The sequence below is a fragment of the Anoplophora glabripennis genome, unplaced genomic scaffold, assembly GCF_000390285.2.
Source record: "Anoplophora glabripennis isolate ALB-LARVAE unplaced genomic scaffold, Agla_2.0 scaffold625, whole genome shotgun sequence".
Taxonomy (NCBI): domain Eukaryota; kingdom Metazoa; phylum Arthropoda; class Insecta; order Coleoptera; family Cerambycidae; genus Anoplophora; species Anoplophora glabripennis.
The window spans coordinates 204,310-232,155 of record NW_019416831.1 but is presented as its reverse complement, the minus strand read 5'-3'; the positions used below and the strand labels follow the sequence as shown (position 1 = coordinate 232,155).

General features: G+C 30.9%; 1 protein-coding gene across 1 annotated transcript; it reads right to left on the bottom strand.

Moving 5' to 3' along the window:
* Positions 1 to 6,274: 6,274 nt before the first annotated feature.
* LOC108912443 (CD151 antigen) lies at positions 6,275 to 27,846 on the bottom strand. The gene is made up of 5 exons (XM_018717667.1): positions 27,604 to 27,846; positions 25,268 to 25,492; positions 20,877 to 21,059; positions 19,461 to 19,670; positions 6,275 to 6,871 (listed from the first exon to the last, which is right to left on the bottom strand). The coding sequence occupies exons 1-5, from the start codon at positions 27,664 to 27,666 to the stop codon at positions 6,563 to 6,565; spliced, it is 990 nt and encodes a 329-aa protein (XP_018573183.1). The 5' UTR covers positions 27,667 to 27,846; the 3' UTR covers positions 6,275 to 6,562.

Genomic DNA, 27,846 nt, shown 5'->3' with positions numbered 1-27,846 from the left:
AAAAATTTACCAACAATTCTTTAAACGGTATTGTTTCCAAAACGATTGTTTAATGGAGGACTTGGGTATTAAGTATATTAGTTTTTCGGAGCATGTCCAAAATGCAGCAATTGTCCTTTACAATGTTGGGTTTTATTATAAGAAATTGTAATTTTCTAATAACATGTATTAAACCATTGAGTACTATTTCTAACCCAAGGATTAAACATAATTATGAATAGTGTCCTACTTTTATATAATATAGATATTTAATAACAACTATATGCCAATGTTACAATGTATTACCTTTTTTAGCAACTGGCAATACTCTCTCAAAATCACCAACATACAGGGTGTTAGAAGTTTGACTACCTTAATTTTAACAGGCGATAGAATACATTAAAATAAATAAAAAATCTTATATGACATAGGCCCTAAACTCAACCATTTCCGAAAAAAAAATATCAAAATCTCCAATTTGTTGTATAAAAGTTCGATTAATTAAGGAATATTGACATAACTGCGTGCATAGAATACCATAAAATACAATGTTTATCACTTTTTTCAACTTCTTTATGCTTAATTCTAAAAAATAATTAGCGTTGCAATAAATTTAAAATTCTATAAAATTCATATCGAGCAATGTGGCAGCGGCGCGGCGGATAACACGCGGTACTAGCTGTCCAGCAATATGCAGTTCAGTTGGTATCTGGAATTGGACCGTGTCTGAGTGTTTTTTGCCTACTACTATTTCCTTTTCTTTGAGGCGTTTTCCAGCGAGTGCGCGAAAATTGTATTCGAAGGTATTGTGCGTGCATCGAAAATGGTGGTGGACATTTTGAGCATATTATGTTGTAGTTTATTTTGTACTTGTACCTAAATTATTTTTACTACGTATGATTATTTGGACGACGTGAATCTTTGGGTACTTTAAATACATATTTTTCAAATTCATAATTTGATTAAAAGTTAAGTTCCTGTTTTAAGAGATTTATAGTTACTAAAATTCGAGCTAAAATTTAAGCACAACACTATCTTCGTACTACAAAATCGATACATTTTATTTCATTTATTTAAAAACTAGAAAACAATTGTCTTGAAATTAACTAAATGTTTCACAATAACAGTTGTTTACATTTTTTCCGTAGGACAAGTCTGCCGCGTGCACACGTGGTATACATCAGCTGTGTGGCGTTAGGTTAAGCGCTGTTGTCTCGTTGTGATGAAACTCCCCAATATTAATACCCACTGTATTTTGAAAACTGTTAATCTTACGCCCCTTTAATATAAAACTTTTTTGTTCATTTATGATTACTCTATCTCATGCTTAAGTAATGGCAGTCAAACTTCTTACACCCTGTATATGATTTTTTACAATTTTAATACTATCTCCGATAAATGCGATATTAAATTTTCGTTTGTTACATCTGTAAACAACAGCTATAGAAAATAATTAATTTTTTTTTACTTTTCTTTTGGAAAAGTTGCTGGACACTTGAGAAAACAATATCTTATCGTTTCTGACAAAAAAATTAAAGTTTGCAAAAACTTGATAAATTAATATAACTATGGAATGCAAAAACGACTAAGTAGACATTGTTTTCTCAAGTGTCCAGAAATTTTATTTTCTTAGCTTTAAATGATCTAATTTCTCTCATAACTTTGACCCTTTGGAACAAAAAAAATGGTTGGATGGATCAACTTGTCAATTTACAGAGTTATTGTGGATATATTGAGTTGTAAAAATTTAACTTAACATTAGTCTTTTCATAAATATTTGTAAATCAGCAGTAGATTTTCTAAAAAACTGTAAAAAGTCATTTTTTGCACTATTTTCAAATTAATGTCAAGGATGAAAAAAAAATGTCTTCGAAAACTATGATAGGTCCGTGAGTTGGATTTACTGTGCAATAACTTGTTACTGTTGTTACTGAGATATCGATGATTAAAAAAAAGTATCATTTTTCTTTGAACCATCAATATCTCGGTAACCAATAGTCGTACGGACACCTTTCAAAAAGCAAATTGAATTTGATTGAACAAGCTAAATGATCGATTGAGTTCGAAAAAATATTTCAGAGTCCGTGGACAGTCCAAAAAAATGTTTTTTTTTCCCGAGCCATTTCTTTTGATCCCTCGATAATCATAGCTCAAAAAGATTGTTTGTCAAAAGACCTTGAAACTAGAGACTTAAAGCTTCAAAGCGTTTTTTTTTTTCATCTCGACACGACCATTTTTCACTAAGATACAGCCTATCAAATCACAAACAAAATTTATGAATTAATTTTGTTCCTTTAATTTTTTAATATATTACATTATAGTTAAATTCAAAACTATATTAGATATATTTGTATTAGGTATTTACAACCAGACGGCTTTCGCAAAGTGATGACTGTAAATGGCGTTCAATATGCTTGCTTGTGTCTAAAGTATGTGCAGTGTAACTAGTCCAAGAATAATTATTACATTCAGCAGTTAGAAATCCAAACCCAAACCGGCCGCTCTCAAATCAACGAAGCCTATATCCTGTAAGTTCGCATTATATCAAATCCGTAAAGGCCAATAACATATCCCATTGACGAGTTGCCTAATGTTCTAAATACGTTTGTTAATAACAATGGCTTGTTTACTAGATTTTATTCAATTTACAACCTGATAGTAAGAAAGAAATAATTTGTATTACACCAATTTACAAATATTTGCTTTAGGTTTATAACTTAGGCAATAGTACATAATAGAGATTAAGATTTAAAATATGTGATCCGCTGTTTTGTAATTTTATGGTTTTGCCACTTCTGAATACGTTTGTTTGCAACTAGTAAGCCAAGTGTACCCACTTAAAATTCTATATTGGTATATCTATTTGCAAGGGAAATTCTCCCAGCACATAAATTAGAATTATCTACCCATAAATTTCAGTTATCAATCAATAGGTTAATAAAATATTGAATATATGTTACAGCTTTTGTTATCTAACTAAATTTCGTTCGTAGGTTTAACGCAGGTACTGCAAAAAGAAATTAATTTAAGGGCCCATTCGCACGAAAAAGCATTTTCTGCAAAGACAGAACATTTTATAAACATTTAAGTAATAGCAGAACTATTTAGGCGTTACCAAATAACTACTTATGTTATGACACCTGACTGTTTTCTTCTCTAAAAAATAACAGACAATTTATTTGATTGTAATGAAACATAGGTGGGGATTGTATTAATTTTTCTTAAATATTATTATAAATGTGACAACTTAATTGTAGATGTTTATGGTAAAATTCCATCCAACCATCATTTTCAATAAGTAATCACTTTTTGGCAGTATAAGTTGAACATCACAGTTTCCAGTAATGTGTCACTATTATTTATAATTTCAGCTATATTTCTACATTCTGCTTTAATATACTCTACGTTGAAAGTAAATATTAGTTTAAAATTGGTGAATATCCTTTCCGAAAGTGTAATTTTGAAAATACTTACCTAAGTATACATAATACAGTCCGTACACTATTTGTTGATATATAATTCCAAGAAAAGCCTAAGCCAATAAAGTTCTATTATCGGAACTATTAGAACAATTTACCGCGGCAAGGGCGTGCCTTGAAATTTGCCGCCAATCTCTTTCTACCTCGGGTGTCCAAGAAAGTGACGCAGGGTTCTTCTTGGAATTTTATCTCAACAAATATCGTACGGATTGTATACTGGATTCTATAAGGCTACAGCAAACGCGCTGTAAGAAAACCAGATAAACGAATTCTCTGAATGTGGAAGTGTGTTTAATATCTGGTATTGGTTAAAATTTGACGTCACGTACACCTTGGTCAATAGCAGGACGACTAGTAGCTTTTAAACTAGATATTAAACCCTTAAAGTAACTATATAGAAGATAATTATATAATTTCTTGCCTGGTTTTCCCACAGGGTACGTACTACAACATGGTTGATTAATTACACAGGACCACAAAAAAAAATGAGTGGAGGGTTCCTTGAACCATACCAAGTGGACTATATGTTTTTTGGGTCGCTGAAACCGAATCCGAAACCTGTTTTGGCCTATCACGTCAGCGTTTTTTTCTAACCTCAAAAAACAGCTTGAAACTATGAAACCCAACAATATTAACCCTTAAACCATATAACCCTATACTTTCATAACTCAATAACCTTGAGATCGATAACCTATAACTCTAAAACCCATAACCTGAAAACCTATAACCTCAAAACTCGTAAATCTCAAATCCCAATAAACTGCAAACACAAAATGAGCAAAATAAAAACAAAAAAACTTACAGGCTAAACTCAAACCTCAATCTCGGAGAGTTTTAACTTCATAATTCTACACCTCCATCACTTCATAACCTCATAATCCAAAAACTTTATAACCCTCATATGAAAATTGCATGTCACAATATAATATAAGGTTATGAGGTTTTGGATAACTGGGGTTATAGGCTGTTGGGGTTATAGGGTTATGGGACTTCAGGGTTATAGGACTTCAGAGTTATGGGGTTTATGGGGTTTATGGTTATGAAGTGATGGATGTATAGAATTATAAAGTTAAAACTCTCCGATATTGAGGTTTAAATTTTGCGTATAAGTTTTTTGTTTGTTTTGCTCATTTTGCGTTTGCAGTTTATTGGGATTTGAGATTCATGAGTTTTGAGGTTATAGATTTGCAGGTTATGGGTTCTAGAGTTATAGGTTATCGATCTGAAGGTTATCGAGTTTTGAAATTATAGGGTTAGATGGTTTAATGGTTGATATTGTTGGGTTTCATAGTTTCATAGTTTCAAGCTGTTTTGGTTAGAAAAAACGCTGACGTGATGGGGCAAAACAGGTTTCGGATTCGGTTTCAGCGACCCAAAAAACATACAATCCACTTGGTCTGGTTCAAGGAACCCTCCACTCATTTTTTTTTGTGGTCCTGTGTTATTATAATAAGGTTCCATTATATTTTGAGTGAAATATTGAGAAACCTACTAGGAAATTAGCTTTTGAACAAATAAGGTAATTTAATTAATTAAAGGTTGTAAGATCACATTTTTGTTGATATGAAATAAAATGGGACAATTTTTCAAACTTTTGTTTTCATCGTATCACAAATTATAGGGGATATTTTCCTATAAACCATGATGCGCTGTATCGTTTTTATATGAAGGAAATTGAAAATTGGTATAGTTATGTTTTGAAAGACCCTAAATATTTCGACTTGTTTAGCCTTTAGTTATACCGGACGTTTCTATTGCTGTAAATCAGAAATATTTTATATCACAACTTTTTTGGGGTTATAACTTTGAGACAATATAATTTTTCTCTGTTTTATAATTCAATACAACGAAAATGTGCTTTTGTTCAAATTAGTTAAACCATCTGGATAAAACCAGATATTATTCCTCGGAGTTTGGTTTTTGATGGAGACGTTAAACCATCTGGATAAAACCAGATATTATTCCTCGGAGTTTGGTTTTCTGATGGAGATATACTTTTAGGTTTGGTTTTGTGTTAAAAACTTATTCATTCTCTTGTGTTCCTTTATGGAAATTATTTAGATCTTGTAATTCTTTTAAAAAGTAATATTAGTCTGTAGTCTGTAAAAATTAAACATATCAGAACAAAAAACGTACCTACTTTTGACGGATACACCGTTAATTTTTTTCTAGTGTTCTCTAAAACGAGTCGATTTAGAGAATTTTAAAAAGTGTATGCAAAAGGTACGAAAACGAAAACAAAAAACTTTAGGTACCTCATAAAGTTATGACGAAACATAGTCGTGGGTTGCAGCATAACAAACAGTCTATTTAAACTATTTAAAAACTAATCGAAACAGGTTATTTTTGCCTACTTCATTTCAGTGCGATATGTTGATTACTTTTGTAGATTCTAGCAAATTTATAAAAATAAAATAGTTTCAACAACGGTAGACCTAGATCCCATAGAAAAAAGTTTATTTTTTAATAATCTCTGTGTACTAGAACCTTGTCAACACATTTGATCAAATATATTTAATTGATCGCTAATACAACAATTAATTTAAAACGTTTTATGATGATACCTGATGACTGTATTATTTTTATGAGAAAAGAAAATTTAAAGTAAAATTGGATAGTTTCACTATAATGTAACAATGCGATAATTTCGTTATAATGTTACTGCCACGAAAACAATTAAAGCTTCATTAAAAAAATTCAAGCACACAAATCTCAACAATTAGATCGTAATATGCAAATAAAACGATCTTTTCTATGAAACGACATCATTTATATTGAGAAAACTATCATAAACCATAACATGGTATTGGAGTTTCTTATGCTATCGATACGAACATTTTACTTTGAACATGATTTTTTATACATTGTGTAGATTTGAACTGCCGTAAATCTGTTGATTGCGTAAAACAAGCAGTCGCGTCAGTCGTGGACATTTTTTCTTTAAAATATGACCCTGGCTTTAAGTTTACAGTCACTAAAATCAAAACACATCCTAAAGCATATGAGACCCACATATTCAATTCCATATAGGTAATTCACCACAACATGGACTCCACGTCGACTTCGTAAATATAGCTGGGCGAAAAAATGCCCCTCAGCCACCATCATGCTCTGTCCACTAAGTTGTAATTTTGTTTAAAACTACCCACTGCGTACGTTTCGTTGCTATAGGCACCGGCTTGAGAGCTGGACGGTCTCTTTTGAAAGGAAATGTCTTTAGGAGTCGAGGATTCGGGTTCCTGTTTGGAATTTTTGGCATTTTCTTTGGCTTCTTGGTTGTGGTGATATATCCTGGTGCAAGCTAATATTGTGCTCAGGAGGACCATGAATTCTATCAGAACTACTACCAGTCCAACTCCTAGGAACACCATGAAGTGTTCGCGATACCACAATTCTAAACCATCTTTGCAACCCTGAAATAAGAAAATTATTAAAAATACGAAAACATAGATAACACCCGTTGAAAATATCTTTCCATCTGTTGCAAATGTATGTATGTTGTATTCAATGTGAGAGGGTGGTATTTGTACTTCACTAAACCTGATTTTAGAAAATTTCTAAACATCATTTGTATTTCAGAAATCATTAAATGTCATTTCGGACCACAATAATGGTGTATTGAAATTTACTTCACAAGAAATGCAATTGAAATAGATGTTAATACCTATCTCAGCTCCAATTTATTACGAGTACCCTGCAGGGTCTGCCTTAATTCGACTGTCAAAATTCTACATTGTGTTTTTTGATCAAAATTAACAGAAAAAGTTCAAATGAACTAGAGTTAAATTTTGACTCCTTACAAAGACCTAGTAACTTACAGACAACCTATTTACTGATAATGTTTTTTTATATCTTCTAAATCATCAGATCTCTCATCAAAACTCAAGTTTACAGGGTCACAAAAAAATGGTTTGCAGGGAATCAATTTTTTTCATTGCCGCCTTAATTCTATTATTTTATTTTATTTCCATTTTGGTATATTTTATGTCGGCCTATTTCTACTACTATGACTAAACACCGACGCCAAGAGACGAACAACCCCCCCTTCCCCAACCAACCCAACTTGATAATTTTGCCGAACCCCCTAGGAACCTTTTACTTTCCTAATATTGTTTAGACAAAGGGCCAACAGTTTTACATCGTAGGGATGGTATGTCTTTCTATACCTCGCCTAAATTTGTGTTAGCTTCTGTGAATATACTGACATACAGGCCAGTAGAATGTGGACGAGTATCGCGAGCCTTCTTCTCCAAGTACTAATCGCGATGAGCGTTGCTTGCATTCTCTCTATTGTTTCTTTACAAACTTTTTTTTTGTCATGAAAAAGTAGATTCTGCTCAATTTTTTTGTGACTCAGTAAGAATATGTCATCAGTAACCAAAAACTAATAGCAAATTTCATGACCTGTTGACAATGTCATTTTTTTTAAATATTTAATAGTTTCAGTGACAAATGTCGAAAATGTTTTGGCTATTGGTAGCCCATATTTATACAAATTTAAAAAAAATACGTTATCTGCAACCTACTTCTCAAGTATCGATTCTAATTCTGATGTAACATGAAAAAGTGATGGCAATTAAAAATGTTTGCTTTTCACAGTTTTTGATAAGGAATGCATTCTGTTGTAATGTTATAATCAACAATAACACACTGTGATGTTTATCTCCAGTTATAAGTACCTAAATATATATTTGTGTTTTTTAAACACTAAAGATGATTATTTAAGTTTGGTATACAAAGGATATCCCATGCAAGAAGTATTTTTGATAGAAAACACAGGTTTTAAATTAAAAATTGAAAAAATATTTATTGATTCATATATAGGGTTATGTATGGAATAGCATATCGGCCTCCACTATTTTGTCGAAATTTCCATAACAGTTTTGCATAAATGCTGCTGATTTCATTGATATAGCTCTCAATTTCCTCCTTCAAGGCGTGGATGGCCGTGGACTTGTTAAACTTCAAAAAATCCAAAGGCGTTAAATCGTATGATCTGGGTGGCCAATTCCGATCACCAAAACGGGATATTACACGACCAGGAAAACACCCATGCAGTATTTGAATCGGGCTGTATGACATGTGTCACCGTCTTGTTGAAACCACATGTCATCTACATCCATATCTTGCAATTTATGCACAAATAATTGTATTATCATGTCGCGATAGCTAGCACTATTAACTGTTATTGCCTGACCAACCGCATGTTCGAAGAAGAATGATCCAATGATGCTTGCAGTCCAAAATCAGCATCAAATATGTTGTGGATGTATTTGTTTTACAACAATCATTCATGGATTTTCTAAACCCCAAACGCGAGGATTTTGTCGATTAACGAAGCCATTAAGATGAAAATGAGCATCATCGCTGAAGATCATTTTTTTCGCAACATCAACATCCACTTGTTGTTCCATAATTTATTCAATAAACTCTCTGGGTGGTTAGTAGGCTTCAGTACTTGAGTCAATTGAGCTTTGTGAACATGAAGATGTAAATCTTTCGTGAGAATACGCTGTAGAGAGCTTCTCGAAATGTCCAAACTTTGACCACGGTACCGAATTGATGTTCCTGGACTCTCACGAATTGCTTTGATGTTTTGTGTTGAACGACTTGTTCAAGGACGGCCAGAGTGTTTAAAATCACTAATTGATCCAGACTCCCAGAATTTTTCAATTAACTTTTACAAAGTTGATGGGATTAAATCACTATTTCGACTATATTTTGTACGAAAATTGCGAAAAGTAGCTGTCAGATTCATTATTTTTAAAATATTGCTCAATAAAGAGAACACTTTGTTTTTTCGTGTAACGCTCTATTTTTAATAACCCTGAACTGTCAGCTGTCACAAATGACGCAAAATTCAAATCTTTCGTGAATTTTGGGACACTCGATATGTTCCATAGAATGAATAACATTTTAAATATGTAGTACCTACCTATTTCAATAAATTTTCATTTTTTATGATATGAGTCAGTGCATTTTTTAAGTCAAAATCACTGAGCGACAAAAGTCATAATACACTACCGATTAACAGCGCCGCAGGTGAAAAATTTTAGAGGTTTTATGGAAAGGAATTTTGAAATAAATAATAATATTTCTTCCGAATACTGTCTATTAACTCGTTTTGAATGGTCTGTATGAATCTAATCTGATTATTTGCGGGACAAACTGTGTTGTGTTTGTTATTGTCTGGTGTTTAATTTCAATCACTGGGCGCGACTAATTTTCACCAGCAGGCGACATTTGTGTCGCCTACTTCACATGTTAAAAAATGCTCTGATATGAGTATTGTTCACTCACTTAAATGTACCTATTAACCAGTTGTCTTAAACATACAGGGTGTCCCGTTCATGTTTCAAAAAAACTTGTGTGCAAGTTCCTCATGGAAAAATAATAGGGGTAGGTCATGTAGAGTTTTTATCTTAGACGCCCTCTTTTCGAGATACAGTGTGTTGAAGTTATTACTTTCCAAATGGTTTTCCTTAATTATCTTTAAATCGGCTAAAGATAAAAATGTTAAAATTTGTACACTAGTAAACATCAACTGTGCGTTAAGAATAATGTGCAAACGGTTTCATTCCAAAAAGCAGTGTCGCCGATACAGGCAACTGGAAAGGTACAATCGAAAAAAAAATTGTTAAAAGTCAAAATTTATTACGTTTTTAAACGGTTCTGTAAACTCTAAAGTATACTACAACAAAAAAGCTATACTTGTCGAAATTCGGTAGCATGTACCATTTTCGAGAAAAATTAAGCTGCATAGAAGAAATGGGGGACAATGTCAGTATCTACTGGAGTATTTCGAGTTTTGCTCATTTATTTAATGGTGCAGCTGTTTTGTTCTGTATGTCTCCGAGTCTGTTTTGTAATGTTTTTCTGTTTTTATCAATTTTTTTAAGCATTCATGTCCATCAACAATTCAGCGCATTCAACAATTGTTTATTTTAGTAATGTAGTGTAGTAGTTTACAAAATCTAAAATTAGCTAATAATAGATACCTAATTAATTACCATAATCTGTTTATTTTGATTTACTTTTTTAAATGTTAGTTTACAACAAACTGAAACTTAAAATAAATTTTATTTTTGTTTTTTAGTTAATAAAATGTTTTACAATTTAACTGTTTCATGTGATATGCAAGAAATTAAAATTATAGTCTTAAATGCAAATACTGTTGGTAGCTAAATGTCTTCAGCTCATTCAATGGTAAGGTCTTCTTTCAATTTAATATTTTGTTAATGTACTTGTGCCGCTTTATGTGAGCAAAAAAAATGCAATTTCATTTTTCTCGAAAACGGCATGCAACCGAATTTCGACAAGTATACCTTTTTTTTGTCGTATCCTTTAGAGTTTACAGAACCGTTTAGAAATGTAATAAATTTTGACTTTTAACATATTTCTTCTTCGATTGTACTCCTTCAGTTACCTGTATCGGCCACACTGCTTTTCAAAAAGAAACCGTTTGCACATTATTCTTAACGCATAGTTGATGTTTACTCGTGTACAAATTTTGACATTTTTATCTTTAGCCGATTTAAAGATAATTAAAGAAAACCATTTGAAAAGTAACAACTTCAACACATTGTATCTCGAAAACAGGGCGTCTAAGAAAAAAACTTTACATGAAGTACTCCTATTATTTTCCCATGACGAACTTGCACACAAGTCTTTTTGAAGCATGAACGGGACACCCTGTATATTAATTTATTTATCTGTAGCGATATATTCCTAACAAGTTAGAACTGACTCATTCCATTTGACATTTTTGACAGTCATAGAACAATGTTATAAAAATTACATGTTAAAAGTGTGAGTAAACATTTCCATTTAACTATATAACTCTATCTGAATTGACGCTTTCTGTTACAAATGTAACGGAACCTAGTTTTAACAACAGAACAAAAAGGAAAATCAACTATATAGTATAGAAATATTTCAAAATACTGGTAATGTCTACATTCCTAAAGTGGCATGTACTATTGCATATAAAAAAAAATTGTTTACTTGTCTGACTGGGTCAAGTAAGTTATATAATTAACCTAATTAACTGCTTCACGTCAGGTTTGAATTAGTTAAAGTATATCTCCGCCCTGCGACTGTTGGTAAATCAATAGTATACTTGTTGGGGATCATTTATTTGAGTCACAGTAGATACAGTATTTTCACTATTTTGTTTCATAAATATATCTAATTAAAGTTCTCATAATTAAGGATCATCTAGATGCCTATCAAATAAAAATATATTTATCTAACTGAAAACACATAGCTAAAAGTATCCGCAGATATTTGTTAACAGACAAAAAAATTAAAACAAATGCGAATATAAGTATCAGATTTTTCTTGATTTGAAATAATATAAACATTTTAAAAGGAATTCCAAGTAAATAATATTTTTCTTTATCAAATCAAATTATCTGCCAATGGTTTATAAGTTCTAGATTTGGAAAATGGTCAAATGGTGAAGAGTATGAAGAAATATTCTCTCAATCGATGTAATAAAGTGTCAATATTTAAGATTTAATTACAGTTAAGTAGTGTGTTCAATTTTATGAACCAGTATAGTCTGTAACCCATTTTAATAATTTACAGGATGTTTTCTAAGTCCATGCTTTAACTTCAAGTAACTGTTCCTTGGGTAAATATAAAGTGAAAGGTCTTAATGAATAAATCGTCACTAAAAACACGTTGCATCCAAATAACAAAATCACAAAAACTAATTGAGATATCAACAATCTAAGAACATGTGCTTACAGAGAAGGTTCTGCGCAACGTAATGCTACTCGGAAAAAGTTCGGATATTTACTGAATAGACCTCATATATTGTCCAGTGACGGAAATACTGGGAAGCAACCTCATTAAGAACTTCAGAATTTGGACAGAACCGACAGCTTCCCCTTTTTTCAAAAATTGATCTTTTCGGGTTATTTTTATTTAAACAGCAATAAAATTATTTATTTGACAAAAAAAATCTGCATCAACGTTTTGTCCAAATACAATAAATATAATTTTAAATACACACACAAGTATAAAAAAATCATTGTCATAATATATATTTACTTATCTGAAGATGAGAAGATACAGCTCACAAATAAAAATAATAATTTATGCGCTAATAATTTTGGGTGTTGTTCACTGTGTTTTTAAAATTGTTACAAACAAAAAATTCCTGTATATTTTTTACGAAACAAATAGTTTTAAAAATATCATAAATTTACTTAATCCTACTTTCAAAATAAATGAAACAGACCCCTGAGTTTGGAAACCGATATTAAGAAAACGTAGGGGCAAAAAAAATAGAAATTTGTACCACATTATTACTCTATTGTGTGCAAAAATTTCAGTTAGTTTCGTTATCCCATTTTTTAGTTATTAATGAAAATGTTGATACCTCTCACTCGTCGTAATTTATTTGGTATTTGATAAAAAAATTCCAAATTTTTACTGACGACAAGTCGAACAAGTAAGTGTCTTTAGTACTGTGAAGGTCATTTGTCCCAAAAGCTCTCATTTTTTTATTTTTAAGCAAAACAGAACGGAGTGCTATCTCCGTAAATATTACATTCTTTAAAAAAAGAAAAAAAAACTGACTCAAGTAGTAAATAATTATAAACAACAATCTGAAAAAATTTGTTAAAATAATACTGTTATAAAGGCTATACTGTATACCCTGCATCGGACCGTGAGCGTAATTGACCATTCCGATACTGTTTTCAAGAATGTCGTATTTATAACTGTATAATATTTACAAATTTTTTCAAATAGTTATTTACAATTATTTACTACTATGTCAGTTTTTTTCTTATTCTAAAGAACGCAATATTTACGGAGATAGCACTCCTTTCATTTTTTGCTAAAAAATAAAAAAGGACATATTTTGAAAGAATGGGGGAATTTCTCATAAAACTCGAAAACTGCTGTAAAACAGTATAAAATAAGTAAAAACTAAAAAAAAATTTCTGCCGCTTGCCAAATAAGTTCCATAACGACCGCACAAACGTTACATACTGCTGGCAGACATTTGGCCGGTTACCGAAAATTCCATCTCATACATTTAATTTTTCCGATTGCAGTGTATGTACCTCGTGAAAAACTCTTGGGTTTGAATCGGACCAATAGCGAGAATTGTGAGGATTTACCGTCCCGTTCAAGAAAAGACTGCATTCATCAGAAAAACGGATGTTAAAAAGGAACTGTGGATCGTTCCCTGCCCGCTCACTCATTATTTCGCAAAATTGCAAACGGCGGTCATAATCATCCTCATGAAGTTCCTGGACTAAATGTATTTTGTATGGATGGAATTTATTCTTCTTCAAAATGGTTTGTATGCTAGTTCGATTGATCCCAGACACAGTTGCCAGCTGCCTCGTACTTAATGTAGGATCAAGATGAACTTGTCCCAAAACTGCAACTTCACTAGCTTCATTAACTATGGGTTTTTCAATTCCTCGATTTTTATTAGCTACGTTCCCTGTCTCTTGAATTTTTTTTTACTATCTCTAGAACATACTTCCTCCTGACATATCAATCTTGATGTTGTTCATTAAATAGCTGAGCTGTTCTATTCGCACATTTATTGTTCATAAAGTGAAACGAAATGATATCTACCCTTTCCGCGATGGAATAAACTATAGTGTTTAATTATTAAAAATACAATTAAATAAACTACCTACCAACGCTTTCAAATAATACTAGAAAATAATTTGGAATCCACTAATTTTACGTTCATTGTGTATGTATAGATTTCATTTCTGTTTTTTACAATTGTGTTTTTTTTACGAAAGTGAATACAAATCGCCAAAAACCAATGTAAGAAATACTAAATTTATACCATTGGCGTACTTAACTCGAATGACTGACATTTTTACCGTTACTAATTATTGTTTGTACATAAGTTTCAACTTAAAAACCAAAATTTTTAATAAGTATAGGGCGGAATTATAAAATTTAAAGTCTGTTGTAAAGAGAATTGTAAGAGCTTTCAAAAGAAATATTACTCAACCCCCAATGTCATTTAAATATTTTAGGGGATAAGTGGAAAAATACCAGCAAAGAATGTCCCCCTTTAATCTAAAATCGACGGGTCTGAGCGTTTTTCTACAATCTTGACGCAGTTCCTGAAAATGGCTTTGTTTCGTTTTCATTTGGCCACCCTGTATACCAAAATGTTCAGAGGTATTTGCATGAAAACTTCCTGTATGTTTAATAATCTTCAGTCATAGTTATAATAGTATTGATAAAATTTATATATTGACCATATTGAATGAGGTTTTTTAAAATTTTTCTTGTACTAAATGAATATTAGACATCCGTTTCCCTTGTTGCACGATTTTTCATTTAGTATTTGTTTTTTCAAAAATAGAATGGATGAAAACCATATTAATTGATGTAGTAGATCCTAATAGAGAATGTAACAGAAAATAAGTTTTACAATAAAGGAATGGAAGGAATAATTTCCTAACATCATCAGTGATAGAAATAGTGAGGTTGACAAACTTTTGTAACGCCCCCATAAGATTTGTTACTGTTATTTCAGCATCTAATGGAAAAATTCCACCCGCCTACGCAAAGCACTAACACTAACAATATGATGACCATTTACATTATTGCACTTATACAAAAGTCTTAAGTTTGAATTATGTTTTCAGAATTTACATAACAGTTTGCAGCGGCGCGGTGGTTAGTGAAAATTGAAGTGGTCATATTTTTATAAAGAAGCATGGAATCCATACTATGTTTTAGTTTATGAAACTTCTCTGCATATCCTGGGCGAGTGCCAGAATGACGCTCCTGGGGCGATCTTATTTGGAATCCAAGAAACTGAGAGAAGTGTCAGCAAGGAAGCTTTTGGACCTTGTCAAAACGACAAAACTACTTGCTGAGTAGGACTAGTAGTGGGACGCACAATATGCCTAATTAGGCCGCGGTGCTATGGGACTTATTAGAACCAACCACTAGAAAAGAAGAAGAAGAAGAAAAATGTTTTAACAGATTATTTCTAAACCCTCTAAAAGAACTTTCATGATGTAAAAATTTTGAACGAATAAGAATATAGAAAGGAATCGAACGAATAAAAAATTAAAAATGGGAAAATAGATTGCGTGTTTATGTGCAAACTATTTTTTTTTGATAATCAACTAACAGATTCAATTAGGTGCCATTTTTATATTACACAAAATTATATTTTGTTCGTCGTTATACTTACTTAAATTTTAATTAGGCACTAACATTGGATTTTTCGAATTTCATAATGTTAATAAATAAAAAAATGGGTATTTTAAATCAAACCATTTAACTAAATTCAGGCACCTTTATAAAGTTGTTTTACTAGAAGCTACAAAAAGTTTTAATGCCTCCTAATAAATAATTAAAGGGTTATGTTTTAACTTAACAACTTAATTTTCTCAAGATTTTTTTACCGCTGTATATCATTTGTGATTTTGACGGGTTTCGTCAAATTAATTATGATGTTCATCAACACATCTTTGACACAATCTGATTTATGTAATATTCTTATTAAACTCAATACCTGTCTCTCAAAGTAGGTTTTAAATTCAATGATAAATTAAGTCACAATAATTTATAGTTTACTCCGTTTGAAAAAATGAAGTTAGGTAAGCCCAGAAGAAATGCGACACTCTGTATAACGAAATAATAATTTTAAAACGTGAAGAGGCTAATGTGGTGGAACTTTTATTTAAAAAGTATAAAAAGGCCTTCATTGGAATAAGAATAATGAGAACATGATAGAAGGATATGATTTTTGTTGGGCCCCATTTAAAATCGTTGAATATATTTATTTTAAGATAATTATAATCGGATTGTTACTCGTGATTTTTAAATTGGTCAATATTTCGCGTCTCATCCTAATTTTTATAGTTCCACAAAATTAAAAAATAATACGAAATATTATACTGGATATCCAAGAAAACAGTAGTCATATGGCAACCGCAGATCCCTCAATTTGAATTGACCTTAGTGCAAAAATGTCACATTAAATGTCTTATATTTTAATGATTTTGCTGCTTTTATAAAAGAAAAAAAAAACGTTTATATAAACGTGGTTGCTTAAATCATTTCGTTTTTAGATACCTATACAGTTAATTATTATCATAAGCTTCTATTTTTTCAAAACATCAAATTAAATTTTCTCTTTTTACTGGAAATTTAGCAATATTAGGAGAAATTAACAAGAGGTACCTTTTGTGCAGAACTAACAGATCATTCAGAAATGTAGTTAATGTAACAAGAGTATATACGATTCTCAAAGATTTACAGTGACAAATATATCTACAACTCGTAAACCTTAGGTGGTCAATATTAAATCACTTTTCCCTATTTGTTTAGAGATGGACACATTTTTCTTATGTTCGCAAAGTACAAACTGATTCACACACAAGTACATACGACACACCAAAGGGTCTAGCAGGATAAGATAAGGTCATCGGCCCCAGAAAGGTATTTTAAAAATGACTTGTGTGGTGACATCAGCAAGATATAAATCTACCATTGACACAAATTCAGCCTCGCATCTCGCTGCGTTCTGGTGATAATTTATCAAATAGGCACTAGAGCCAATATTTTTCAAAATTGTTTTTTTTCGAAAACTATTGCAGCTATCCTAATGAAACAAAAACTGTTCGTTAGACAAAACTTTAGTCTACATTATATATTTTTAAAAAAATTTTCCGGCCTAATGAACAATAAAAAAAAAAAAAAAAATTTTTTTTCTAGATTTATTCTTAGTTCACGCAGAGGTACAATCACAGAAAAAATATGTAATGTACCTTCCTATGTCTAGTATTACTACCAAAAAATGCATACATATAAAATGGGTGCAACACTATAAAAAAAAATTAAAACTTCTTATGACCATCTTAGGTACCTACTCACCGATTTCCCATTTGTGACACCATTATCATCAGTTTGTTACTCGAAAATATATTAGGTAGTAGTTAAAAATGTAAGGAAGACTTTGATTTTGACATAAACAAAATTGTTTGTGGAACTGCAACGTTTTTAGAGAACAAGAAAAAACCTGTCGTTTTCCAGCTGGTCGATTGTGTTTTGTTTATCTATCATTTTTATGCCCCCACCACTATAGTAGCTCGACTTCAATTATTTTGTGCGGATTGTTTCAGATTATTAATTTTTTTTATAGTTAAACTGTTTTATTTGAACTCGCCTCACGGTTTTGGTTTGATTTACCTATTTTATTTTATTTTTATTTATTTTGTTTTGTTTGTTTCTTATTTTGTTTTATTTTATTTTGTTTGTTTTTATTTTATTTTGTGTTACTTTATTTTTTCAGAAGACAATTTTTTGATGGTTGTTGTTGCAGTGGAACGGCCTCTGCTTCTTTCTTCGTCGGCGAAACCCCTCTGGACGGCTACTGTGGTAGTGGTTGATTTTGGGTTTTGTTAAAATAAAACGAAGAATTTTTGTTGCTTGTAACGTGTGAGCTGGTTGTTTGCAACGTGGAATTTTTCGTTGTAATATTGAATCGTAAACGGTGACTTGACTTTGCGTAGTTGCGAATTATTTTTATAAAGTTTGATCTAGCGCGAAGTTGCTTGAATCGAGTATTGATAATGATCGAAGCGCGGCCGGCTAGGTTGCGAATAACCAGCTCACACGTTACAAGTAACAAAAATTCTGCGTTTTATTTTTACAAAACCCAAAATCAACCACTACACATTAACAGTCCAGAGCGGTTTCTCCGACAAAGAAAGAAGCAGAGGCCGTTCCACTGCAATAACAACGATCAAAAAATTGTCTTCTGAAAAAAAATAAAGTAACACAAAATAAAATAAAAACAAACAAAATAAAACAAAATAAGATAAAAACAAATAAAAAAATAAATTAAATTAAAAAATAAACAAAACAAAATAAAACAGATAAAATAAAGCAAAACAAAACAAAACAAAACAAAAATAAACAAAACAAACTAAGTAAAAATAAAATAAAATAGGTAAATCAAACCGAAACCATGAGCGAGCACAAATAAAACAGTTTAACTATAAAAAAATAATAATAATCTGAAACAATCCGCACACAATAATTAAAGTCGAGCTACTATAGTGGTGGGGGCATAAAAATGATAGGTAAAAAAAACACAATGCACACACGCGACCAGCTGGAAAACGACAGGTTTCGTCTTGTTCTCTAAAAACGTTGTAGTTCCACAATCAATTTTCATCTGTTTATGTCAAAATTAAAGTCTTCCTTACATTTTTAACTACCTAATATATTTTTGAGTAACAAACAGATGATAATGGTACCACAAATGGGAAGCCATTAGTACCTAATAAGAAGTTTTATTTTTTTTTATAGTGTTGCACCCATTTTATATTTATGCACTTTTTGGTAGTAATAGGTACTAGACATAGTAAGCTACATTATATATTTTTTCTGTGATTGTACCTCTGCGTGAACTAAGAATAAATTCTAGAAAAAAAATATTTTTATTTATTTTTTAATAGTAAATAAGACAAAAACTTTTTAAAAAATATATGATGTAGACTAATGTTTTGTCTAACGAACAGTTTTTGTTTCATTAGGAAAGCTGCAATAGTTTTTGAAAAAAACAATTTTGAAAAATACCCGGTCTAGGGCCTATTTGATCAATTATCACCAGAACGCAGCGAGATGCGGGGCTGAATTTGTGTCAATGGTAGATTTATATCTCGCCGATGTTACCACACAAGTCATTTTCAAAATACCTTTCTGGAGCCGCTGACCTTATCTTATGCTGTTAGACCCTTTCAGGTAATTGGACGCTGTATTTGGAAAAATAGCTACCAACGCTGTATGTATTTGGAAAACTTGCTAATATTTTTGTATTGACGCCCTCTAGCGGCCAAACGAAATAACTTTGGATGGAGATATCTCTAATTTTGATCCAAGGATCTGTTTACTTCGATGTACACTAATCCACTATTTATGATCTATGATTTTTTATTATTTAGAAGAAATTGATATACTCATTAAGGGTTAAAAACTTACTGCAGTATGTCGGTATCCTTCATGCCTGTTCCTTTCCAAATCTTGACATAAGGTACGGTTTATCGGCTTTGGATTTAAATAAGCCCTCGACTGATTTACATTTTCTAATTTGCAACAAGTCAACGGGACAGCTAGAGAGGGCCCAAGGGCTTGAAGGCGCCATAAGGACGTATCGTATTCATTTGCTGATTCCACTCCACAACAGTTAAACTGAAAATGAAACATTCTGGAGAATTTCTAAAATCGACAAAATATCTAAGTGATAATTGTTATTCCTATTAATAATAACTGTTAATCTTGAAAATAGTAACTTTATGAAAGAAAAATATTGAATATCTTATAAAGAACTAATATATTTCAACAGCAGTTTGATTTAAAGGCTGTCAATGGTAGAACAATTTCTAAGTTGGTTGCCACTTTGCCAGTTTAGACTTTTTGATGCTTCGAGAGATATATCGTTCTCGTCTTCAGAGGAAACGTTTAAACTGGACAATAAATCTATTACCCTATATTTATTTATATTTGCGGTGTGCTTTGTTTCATAGCTTTCCGATGTACTGTTTGAAGTCACTGGCCTATAACGTTCCAGTACTTGATTTTCTGGAAGAACTTTTCGAAGGATCCTCATGAAAGACAATAATGAAAGTATAGAAAATTTGGAGTGTACTAGATGGGTTTTCTTCACTTCTTTAAGGAACAGTTTTATGAACAATCTGGAGAAGCTCGGTTTCACCCTGATCTTCAACTTACATATTTACATTTATGATCTGGCCCAATGGATTTAAGGATTTCTTGAACATATTAATGAGATACATCTGGACATTAAATTTATTGTGAAGATGTTGAAGATTGTTAGATGAAAACGACACTTTTCCGTTTCTAGATGTTCTTGTCAAGAGAAAACCGGATGACATCTTAGGGTACAAAGTTTCAGAAAGTCAAAACACTCAGATAGGTATCTAAACGTTGATTCTCCTCATTTATCAGCTCAAAAATAAGTTGCTCTCAACACATTGGTGCATCGAACATATACCATCTGTATCATCTAAAGAATAGTATAGAAATTCTGCAGTTGTGAAATACTTAGTAGATTATGTGATATGCAAGGGAAAGAAGAAGAAGCAGTAGAAATTTAGGAAAATCGAGATAAACTCAACCGAAATACCGCCCAGTTTCGAGTTTTAGAATTCCTTCTGAAGAAGAGAGCGATATCTCTCCAGACATTTAAGAAGTCTAAATAGGCTATGAGGCAAACACCCAAAATTGTTCAAAAATATTTCAGCAGTAGGTACTTTTGAGCCAATTCTGAATAATTAGAATAAAAGCTAAGTAACCGCAAAATAAATACTTTATGGTGTGTTCTGTATATGTATTAACATTTTGATAAATAAGGAAAATTGTTTTGTACTATCTTACCATACTTTGAGCCAGATCCACAGCAGCAGTAAATTGTTCTTGCCCACTCACTCCATAATTTTTTTGAAGTGTTTTTATCAAGTCCACGACATCCAATCCCAATCCCATGCAGTTTGGCCAAGCCCATGCTACTGCGTAGATTCCGCATTCTCCAAGAAGAACCAGCATTATTATTAGGAAATACTGCAACATTACAAGGAAGTTGGTAAGTTATACCAGCAGTTATTTCAATCACTATTATTATATAATTCCGCCATTTTAAAATTTTTAATACTAGAAATTTGCTCAACAGTTTCACACTTTTAATATACCAAAAATTACAGTAAAAAACAACTGATATTTCTCGAAAACGGGCAGTTTCAAAATTTCATTAGTATCTAAAAGGTGTTCAAATTTTAGTTAACTTTTTAAATTTGCTGCCATTTGTTTTTTTGTACTAGAATGGTTTTGGTTTTTTGACAGTTGTTAAGTAGGAACATGGCGGTTAATAAATATGGAGCAGTATACTATTGAACAACGCGTCGTTATTGTTAAAAAATTATTTTAAATTTGATGAAAGTAATGCAGAAGTTGGGAGAAAATATCGTACAAAATATTGAAAAACAAATTGTCCAACAAACAACTCAATTCGAAATATTAGGAATAAATTTGAAGATACTGGTTCAATTCAAGATCAAAGAAGTAAAAGTGGTCGTTCACAAGAAAATATTGTAGCTGTCAATGATAATGTGCAAAACCAAAGACATTAATTCGTCATCGTTAGGTATTAAACAAACCACTTTATTCAATATTTTGCATATGGATCTTCACTTAAAGGTTTACAAAATATAGTTAAGAATTATTACCAAGTGATCATGGATTACGTTGTGCATTTGTAAATTGGGCTCTTGCAGTGAAAGAAGAAAATGATTTCTTTAACAAAATCATCTTTTGTGTTGAAGATCATTTTAAAATTAGTGGACATTATTTAGAAAAATATGCCTCCGATACCCTGTCTCTCCGCCACTGGTGCATGTAAATTTTAGGAAAAGCCCTCAGATTTTGGACAATGTTTACGTAAATACATGTGCCCAATTTCAAATTATTTCACTTACTAGTTTTTAAATTATTTAAAAAAATTAAAAATATTTTTTAATGTTTAACACCCTGTATCTTTTTAACGAAGCGTCCTAGATAAAAACTCTATAGGAACGACCCCCCTTAAAATTCACTAAAGAATACGAGGTTCCATTTTTGGTCACCATTTGTGAATCACCCTGTATAATCTTTATTTTTAAAATTGAGAAATTATTAGTTCACATTTTCAAATAATGTTATAGAAATATTTGAGTCATCTTACAAGCGGACTTATTTGTGTATAAATATCATCTTGAAATTCATGTTAAATAAACAACATAAAATTTGCAGTGGCCTCCTTGTCAAGCTAATTTTATCATGAATCCTGTTGTCGAAAGAAGAATATTGAACTATTTTAGCTGAATATACCAGTAACTATTCAAAATTTAGTATGCTTTTGATTAGTATAAGAAGATATTTTAGCTGAAGATTTAACTTCAAAGAGCATGTTGATAATAATAAAAGTATATTTAAGTCAGACGATACAACGATTCATTACCAACAAAAAAAGGGATTAATCTATATATTTCATCTACATGACCCCGACAAGTTAATTAATATTAAATGAATTAACTACATCTTATTGGCTTAAGCATGCATTTCCTCTTTAAACTGTTGAATTAATTTATGCTTCGTATGAGAGTACCGATTTCTCAATTCCCTGTACAAAGACATTGAGAATTTAGGAAAATATAAAAGGTCAGGGGTAAAGGATAGCCTAAGATTTAACAATGGTATATCATCATATCCTGTTTTTTGGAGTTACTAGGTTAAATTTACATGATGTTGCTATTGAAAGGTTTGAAGATTTTCCGTCCGAATTATTCAAATAATTGTTTTAAAAGTATGAAATGGTTACATTTAACATTTACCGATCTGATAACACAAAATATGTTCTGTTTCTTTACCTAATTGCCTATTCTTAATTTGTTTTTGAAATACAGATAAACATGAAGTAATAACGCTAACAAAATCTGTGTCGTATTACGTAGATATCTTCTGCTAGATATACCTACCATCTTCAACATGAGGAAGAATAGAAAATTCCGCAGATAAGTAATTAGCGCTAGCAAGACATGTTATTTTATATATTTCAAAGGAAACAATTATTTTCTTATTCTGTAGATGATAATAAAGCCAATAAATAATAATTAATTTTAACTACTTGTTTATCAAGATGGAAAGTTCATTTCTAAAGTAAAAGTGTAATATGGTTTATTAACACTTTCTCATTTAATGGAAGATTTTGGATGATTCTATGGACAACAGAAACAGTTGGAACAAATTATTTCTATAATTCCATGTTTTTGACATGGTTTAGTTTACATAATTTTAAATATTTCAACAGCTATCTAATTTATTCATACAATTATGTCTTCACATCTCTCTTTATTGGTCATTATTACCTTCAAAACACATTATCTAATCTTTCTGAAATACTGAAAACATGTATCTGAAAGTCAATCGTCACGTTCGTTTAAGATAAGGAATTAGTTATTTACTGAAAAATCTTATCACTAAAAACCGTGTCAAGTACAAAAGTTGCAAACACCATTATTTGATAATAGTAGCACATCAGTACAATGTTCCCGATTTGTTTATATGTGCATATAGATATATACATTTATTTATTTAACTTAGATTTTATTGTAATACAAAGACAAAGTAGTAATAACTATCTGTTAAGTCAAGCAATAATTCAAATTATGTTGGTAACAAAGTCATTACACAAAAATAACAAAATATTGTAATTGGGTACAGAATGACATTGCGCTTTAGATATTTTAGTCTGGTTTATAGTTTTATGTGATGATTGCCACGTCCACTTCGACTTCTTGATGTTTCAAGAGACATTGCTCTCTTCTTCAGAGTTTATTCTGAAGAACATTGCGATATGTCTTTCGAAACGTTGAGAAGTCTAAATCGTCGACGCGGCAACCAGCCCGGAAATTGTTCAACAATGGCATTTTATTTTTTTGATTTTTTTCTTTAAAATATTTCCATGGTCCTTTGAAGAATGGATGTGAAATATAGGATGAATCAAAGACAAAAACTTGATAAAAGTTTATCTAATTTTATCTATATATTCAAATTTTGACTAAAATTTAACCAGTCCTAGAAAGTATTATTATACAGTTTTGGACTAACTCAGCTTTAGAAAAAATTATTGTTTTGAACTTCTTTTTGAAATGAATTGATGAATTATACATTTGTAAAATTGCGTGACTAAAGTTTAACAAATAAATCATTGTATTATTTATTTGCGAATAGTGCATTTCCTGAAAAGTAACTAATAAGATACAAACAATTTTCAGAGACCATCTTTGAAGGATGGTAAGGGTAGCAAAGTCTCTAAGAATACATCTAGGAATATGTTTCGGTGTTTATTTTAGTACTTTAAGTTTCACACACATAGTTGGCGGTACACCTAGCATATTCCCTAGAAGAAAATTTTATATTATCTATTGGATACATGCCAACACATCATTATTTCCTGATAAATTAAACTGTATTCCTTTGACTATTTAATATTGAGCATTAGCAAAGTCAATGGAAAATTTAAGAATCTTTAGGATCCAATTTTATTCAAATTCTATTAATACGTAATAAGGGACACAGAACTCAAGAACTTCGAGAAAATATCTGCAAAATTGTGGTCAACCATAAGTGGACCTTCATGATATTCCCAGGTTCATATTATCCCTTTTAACACAGCTTTGAAAGCTGCTGTTCTACATAGTTTTTCTGTAGATAACGCACTGTTGTCAGGCTTTCACTTTCACTTATAGTCTCCTCTTCCTCTTGGTAGAACTTGTTGTTTTCTTAAGCCAATATTAAGGCGAGGTTTCGTGACACGTGAAGTTATGTCATAAGTAGCATTAGAAGTCTGTAAAGTATGGTTTCGCTTGTGCCATGGATGCTTGTGTCCAAAGTATATTATACGAAACTAGGCTGCAAGAATTTCAACATTGAAAGCATGTATCACAAACAAAACCATACTTTTACTTAGATACTTGCCGAGTCTGCAACGTTCTGTCAGCAGTCCTACTGTCATCCTTATTAATTTGTGACTACTGTGGTTCAGTAGGCCTGCCGTTCATTTCACGGCTCGCCTGTGTCCAACGGTGTCTTACCACCATTATTGTACCTTATCTTTCACCCATCCATAGTAATTTCATAAACTTAGCATAACCTAGCATAGCAAGTTGATGAACCGGGCTTGTATGTATATGTAGTTGCTTTTAAATCTACATATTAATATAAAGGGTACTTACGCAGGTTAGCATGAAATAATTATGGATGCATGACGCCCAACATCCCAGGATACCAGTCGCAGCCAGTGCCAGCCCAAGTAGGGACAATCCAAGGGCTATGTAGTAAAGGAGAGGATGGGGCATGTTCATCAGCAGTTGTCCTGTCGATATCAGTTTTGAGAGAAGAACTCTGTCTGAATCGAAGAGAACTAACATGCCCCCAATAACTAGTGTAAAACCACATGCCTAAAACATAAACACTCATATTTAGAGAAAGAACAACTTTTTTGATGAAGATAGCGATATGTCTTTCGAAATATCATAAAGTCAATTTCGACGACGTGGAAACCAGTTCAAAAATTGTTAAACCAAAATACGAATATATTGATTGTATGTAATCAACCTACAGAGAAGAGAAGAAATACGTCTTAACTGTTATTTATTATATTATTGATTCGGACAAATTAATCATATACTCTTTATATGGGATGGTGATCTATACAGTTTTGGTGAATGGTTTTTTAATAGTGAATTATATATAACATTTTATTGTAAATAATTTTTTTTAATATCTAAATTTTGATCTTTGTTTTATATAATTTCTGAAAATGTGAGAAGAGAACAATATACTTATAACATCACTAGTTAACTATAAATATTTTCATTGATCTGTGTCGAACAAATATTATTTCTCTGTTAGATATTGCATTAATACAATTAATAACAGCAAACGTTAATTAGGTACAGGTACATGAATATTTAGTAGCTGATATATTCTACGGATGTTCGTGTATTCACGCAGCTTTCGAATTTGAATTATATAAAACATTGTCTAATATACATATAATAAACATTATTTTGTTTATATTTTCTTACAATTCGATATGTCGATAACTTAGTAATATTACATACTTGTAAATTATAAAGCAATGTAAATAAATGAGTTGAAAGAAATTATTTATCTACAATTTGTTGAAAATACACAAAATGATTTCAAAACAATCTGAAAATATTTGATTTGATTATGACAAAATAGTTGATAAAAAAGACGAAGTAATTTTTTATGTTTAAATAGAATTTAGAAAGTAAAATGTAACATATTGGTTTGAAAATGCAAAAAACTTTTCTGTTATACAAATAATACATAGATATTAGCAAAATACTCAGCTCAATTTTTAGCTATAATTCTTTGATTTGATTGAAAAAAGTAATAATAAAATAAATAAATATTGTGCGATATTTTTAGCTAGGGAAGCAGATAAATAAACAAAAGTTATACACATTTAATTTAAACACAAACATCAGTTTTAAGAACAAAAACAGAGATTCGATGCGAAACTAACCTAGTGATGTGTTTTTTTATTGTTTATTTATGTATTTTTTTTCAATGTTAGGTTTTTGGTTAGGCAAAAATAATTCCACAAAAATAACCATTAACCATTCTTTTGGTTTTAGAAGTTGATTTATTATTTTTTTAACTGGTGACAAAATATCCCAAATAAATAGAACCAAAAACTGACACTTTTGTTACCATTTTGGATTAATTCAATATAATATCCTTATTATAGATGTGTATTTTGATTCAGGGAGTGAATATTAAAGTTGTTTGAATTTGTTGTTGAAATCTATTTCCTAAATTAGTTTCAAACAAATCTGGTAAATCCCCTGACATAGCTGTAAATTACTTTGATTAATTTTAAAGAATTTGTTTGTTTTATGTTCAATATACTTGTTCGTCTATTGAAATAGATAAAATTTCGAATTTTCAGATGAGTATTGCAACACTCAATTCACTAGGTAACTAATATTTTAGTATTTGATTCACTATAATTTATGTATTAACAATCATAATAAAGCAACTTTATGCAATAATTATCTAGATCCTTTGTTAGAAATTTACTGTATATAAATATGGCAAATTTGATCAGTTATGAAGAAAGTCAAACATTAAATGAAATGGAGTTTTTTAGAACATTAGATTGGTCAAAAGTTGTAAAGAAAATTCCTCTTTTTCTCTTGAATGAAGATGAAAATTTGTTCTAATTGATTCTATCAATTATATATCTATATATTTTCAATTAATTTCTTAATTTATTCTACTTTCTCAAAATACTAAAACTACATTCCTAATTGTTTATTTTTGACTAATAAATAGTAAAAATTATTTAGTAAGACTTACATAAAATTGAATAATGGGACATCAATAATTAAACATGTTTTTTAAAAGTTATATTTTTTGGAAAAATACCTTTTTATTTAAAAATAGATGGAACAATGAAGCAAAAATAACACCTTTCCCATTTAAAACAAATTAAAAAATCTACAGGCTCCACATTACGTTATCAGTAGTTACTTACCAACAAAAGAAAATTGCAAAGGGCCAAAATTACTTTACTACCTACAAGGGACACTACTGCCATTTTTTAACAAGTCTTCCTCACTCAGACAATAACAAGAACAAACACTGGACCAAGTGACACATCTTATTATTTCACGTATACCCTACACTCATTATAGCAGCTAATTCACGAACCATTTTATTATTCTATTAGTCACTTAACAAAGTTGAAACAGTTGACCCAGCAGTGACAAAGTACCTA

Excerpts from the sequence above, each read along its gene's own strand:
- LOC108912443 (XM_018717667.1), bottom strand. The coding sequence starts at position 27,666 with ATGGCAGTAGTGTCCCTTGTAGGTAGTAAAGTAATTTTGGCCCTTTGC. Across the intron at positions 21,060-25,267 it reads ATTATTTCATGCTAACCTGC|TATTTCCTAATAATAATGCT; the intron begins GTAAGTACCCTT and ends GTAATGTTGCAG. Across the intron at positions 19,671-20,876 it reads TGGATCTGGCTCAAAGTATG|TTTAACTGTTGTGGAGTGGA; the intron begins GTAAGATAGTAC and ends TTTCATTTTCAG.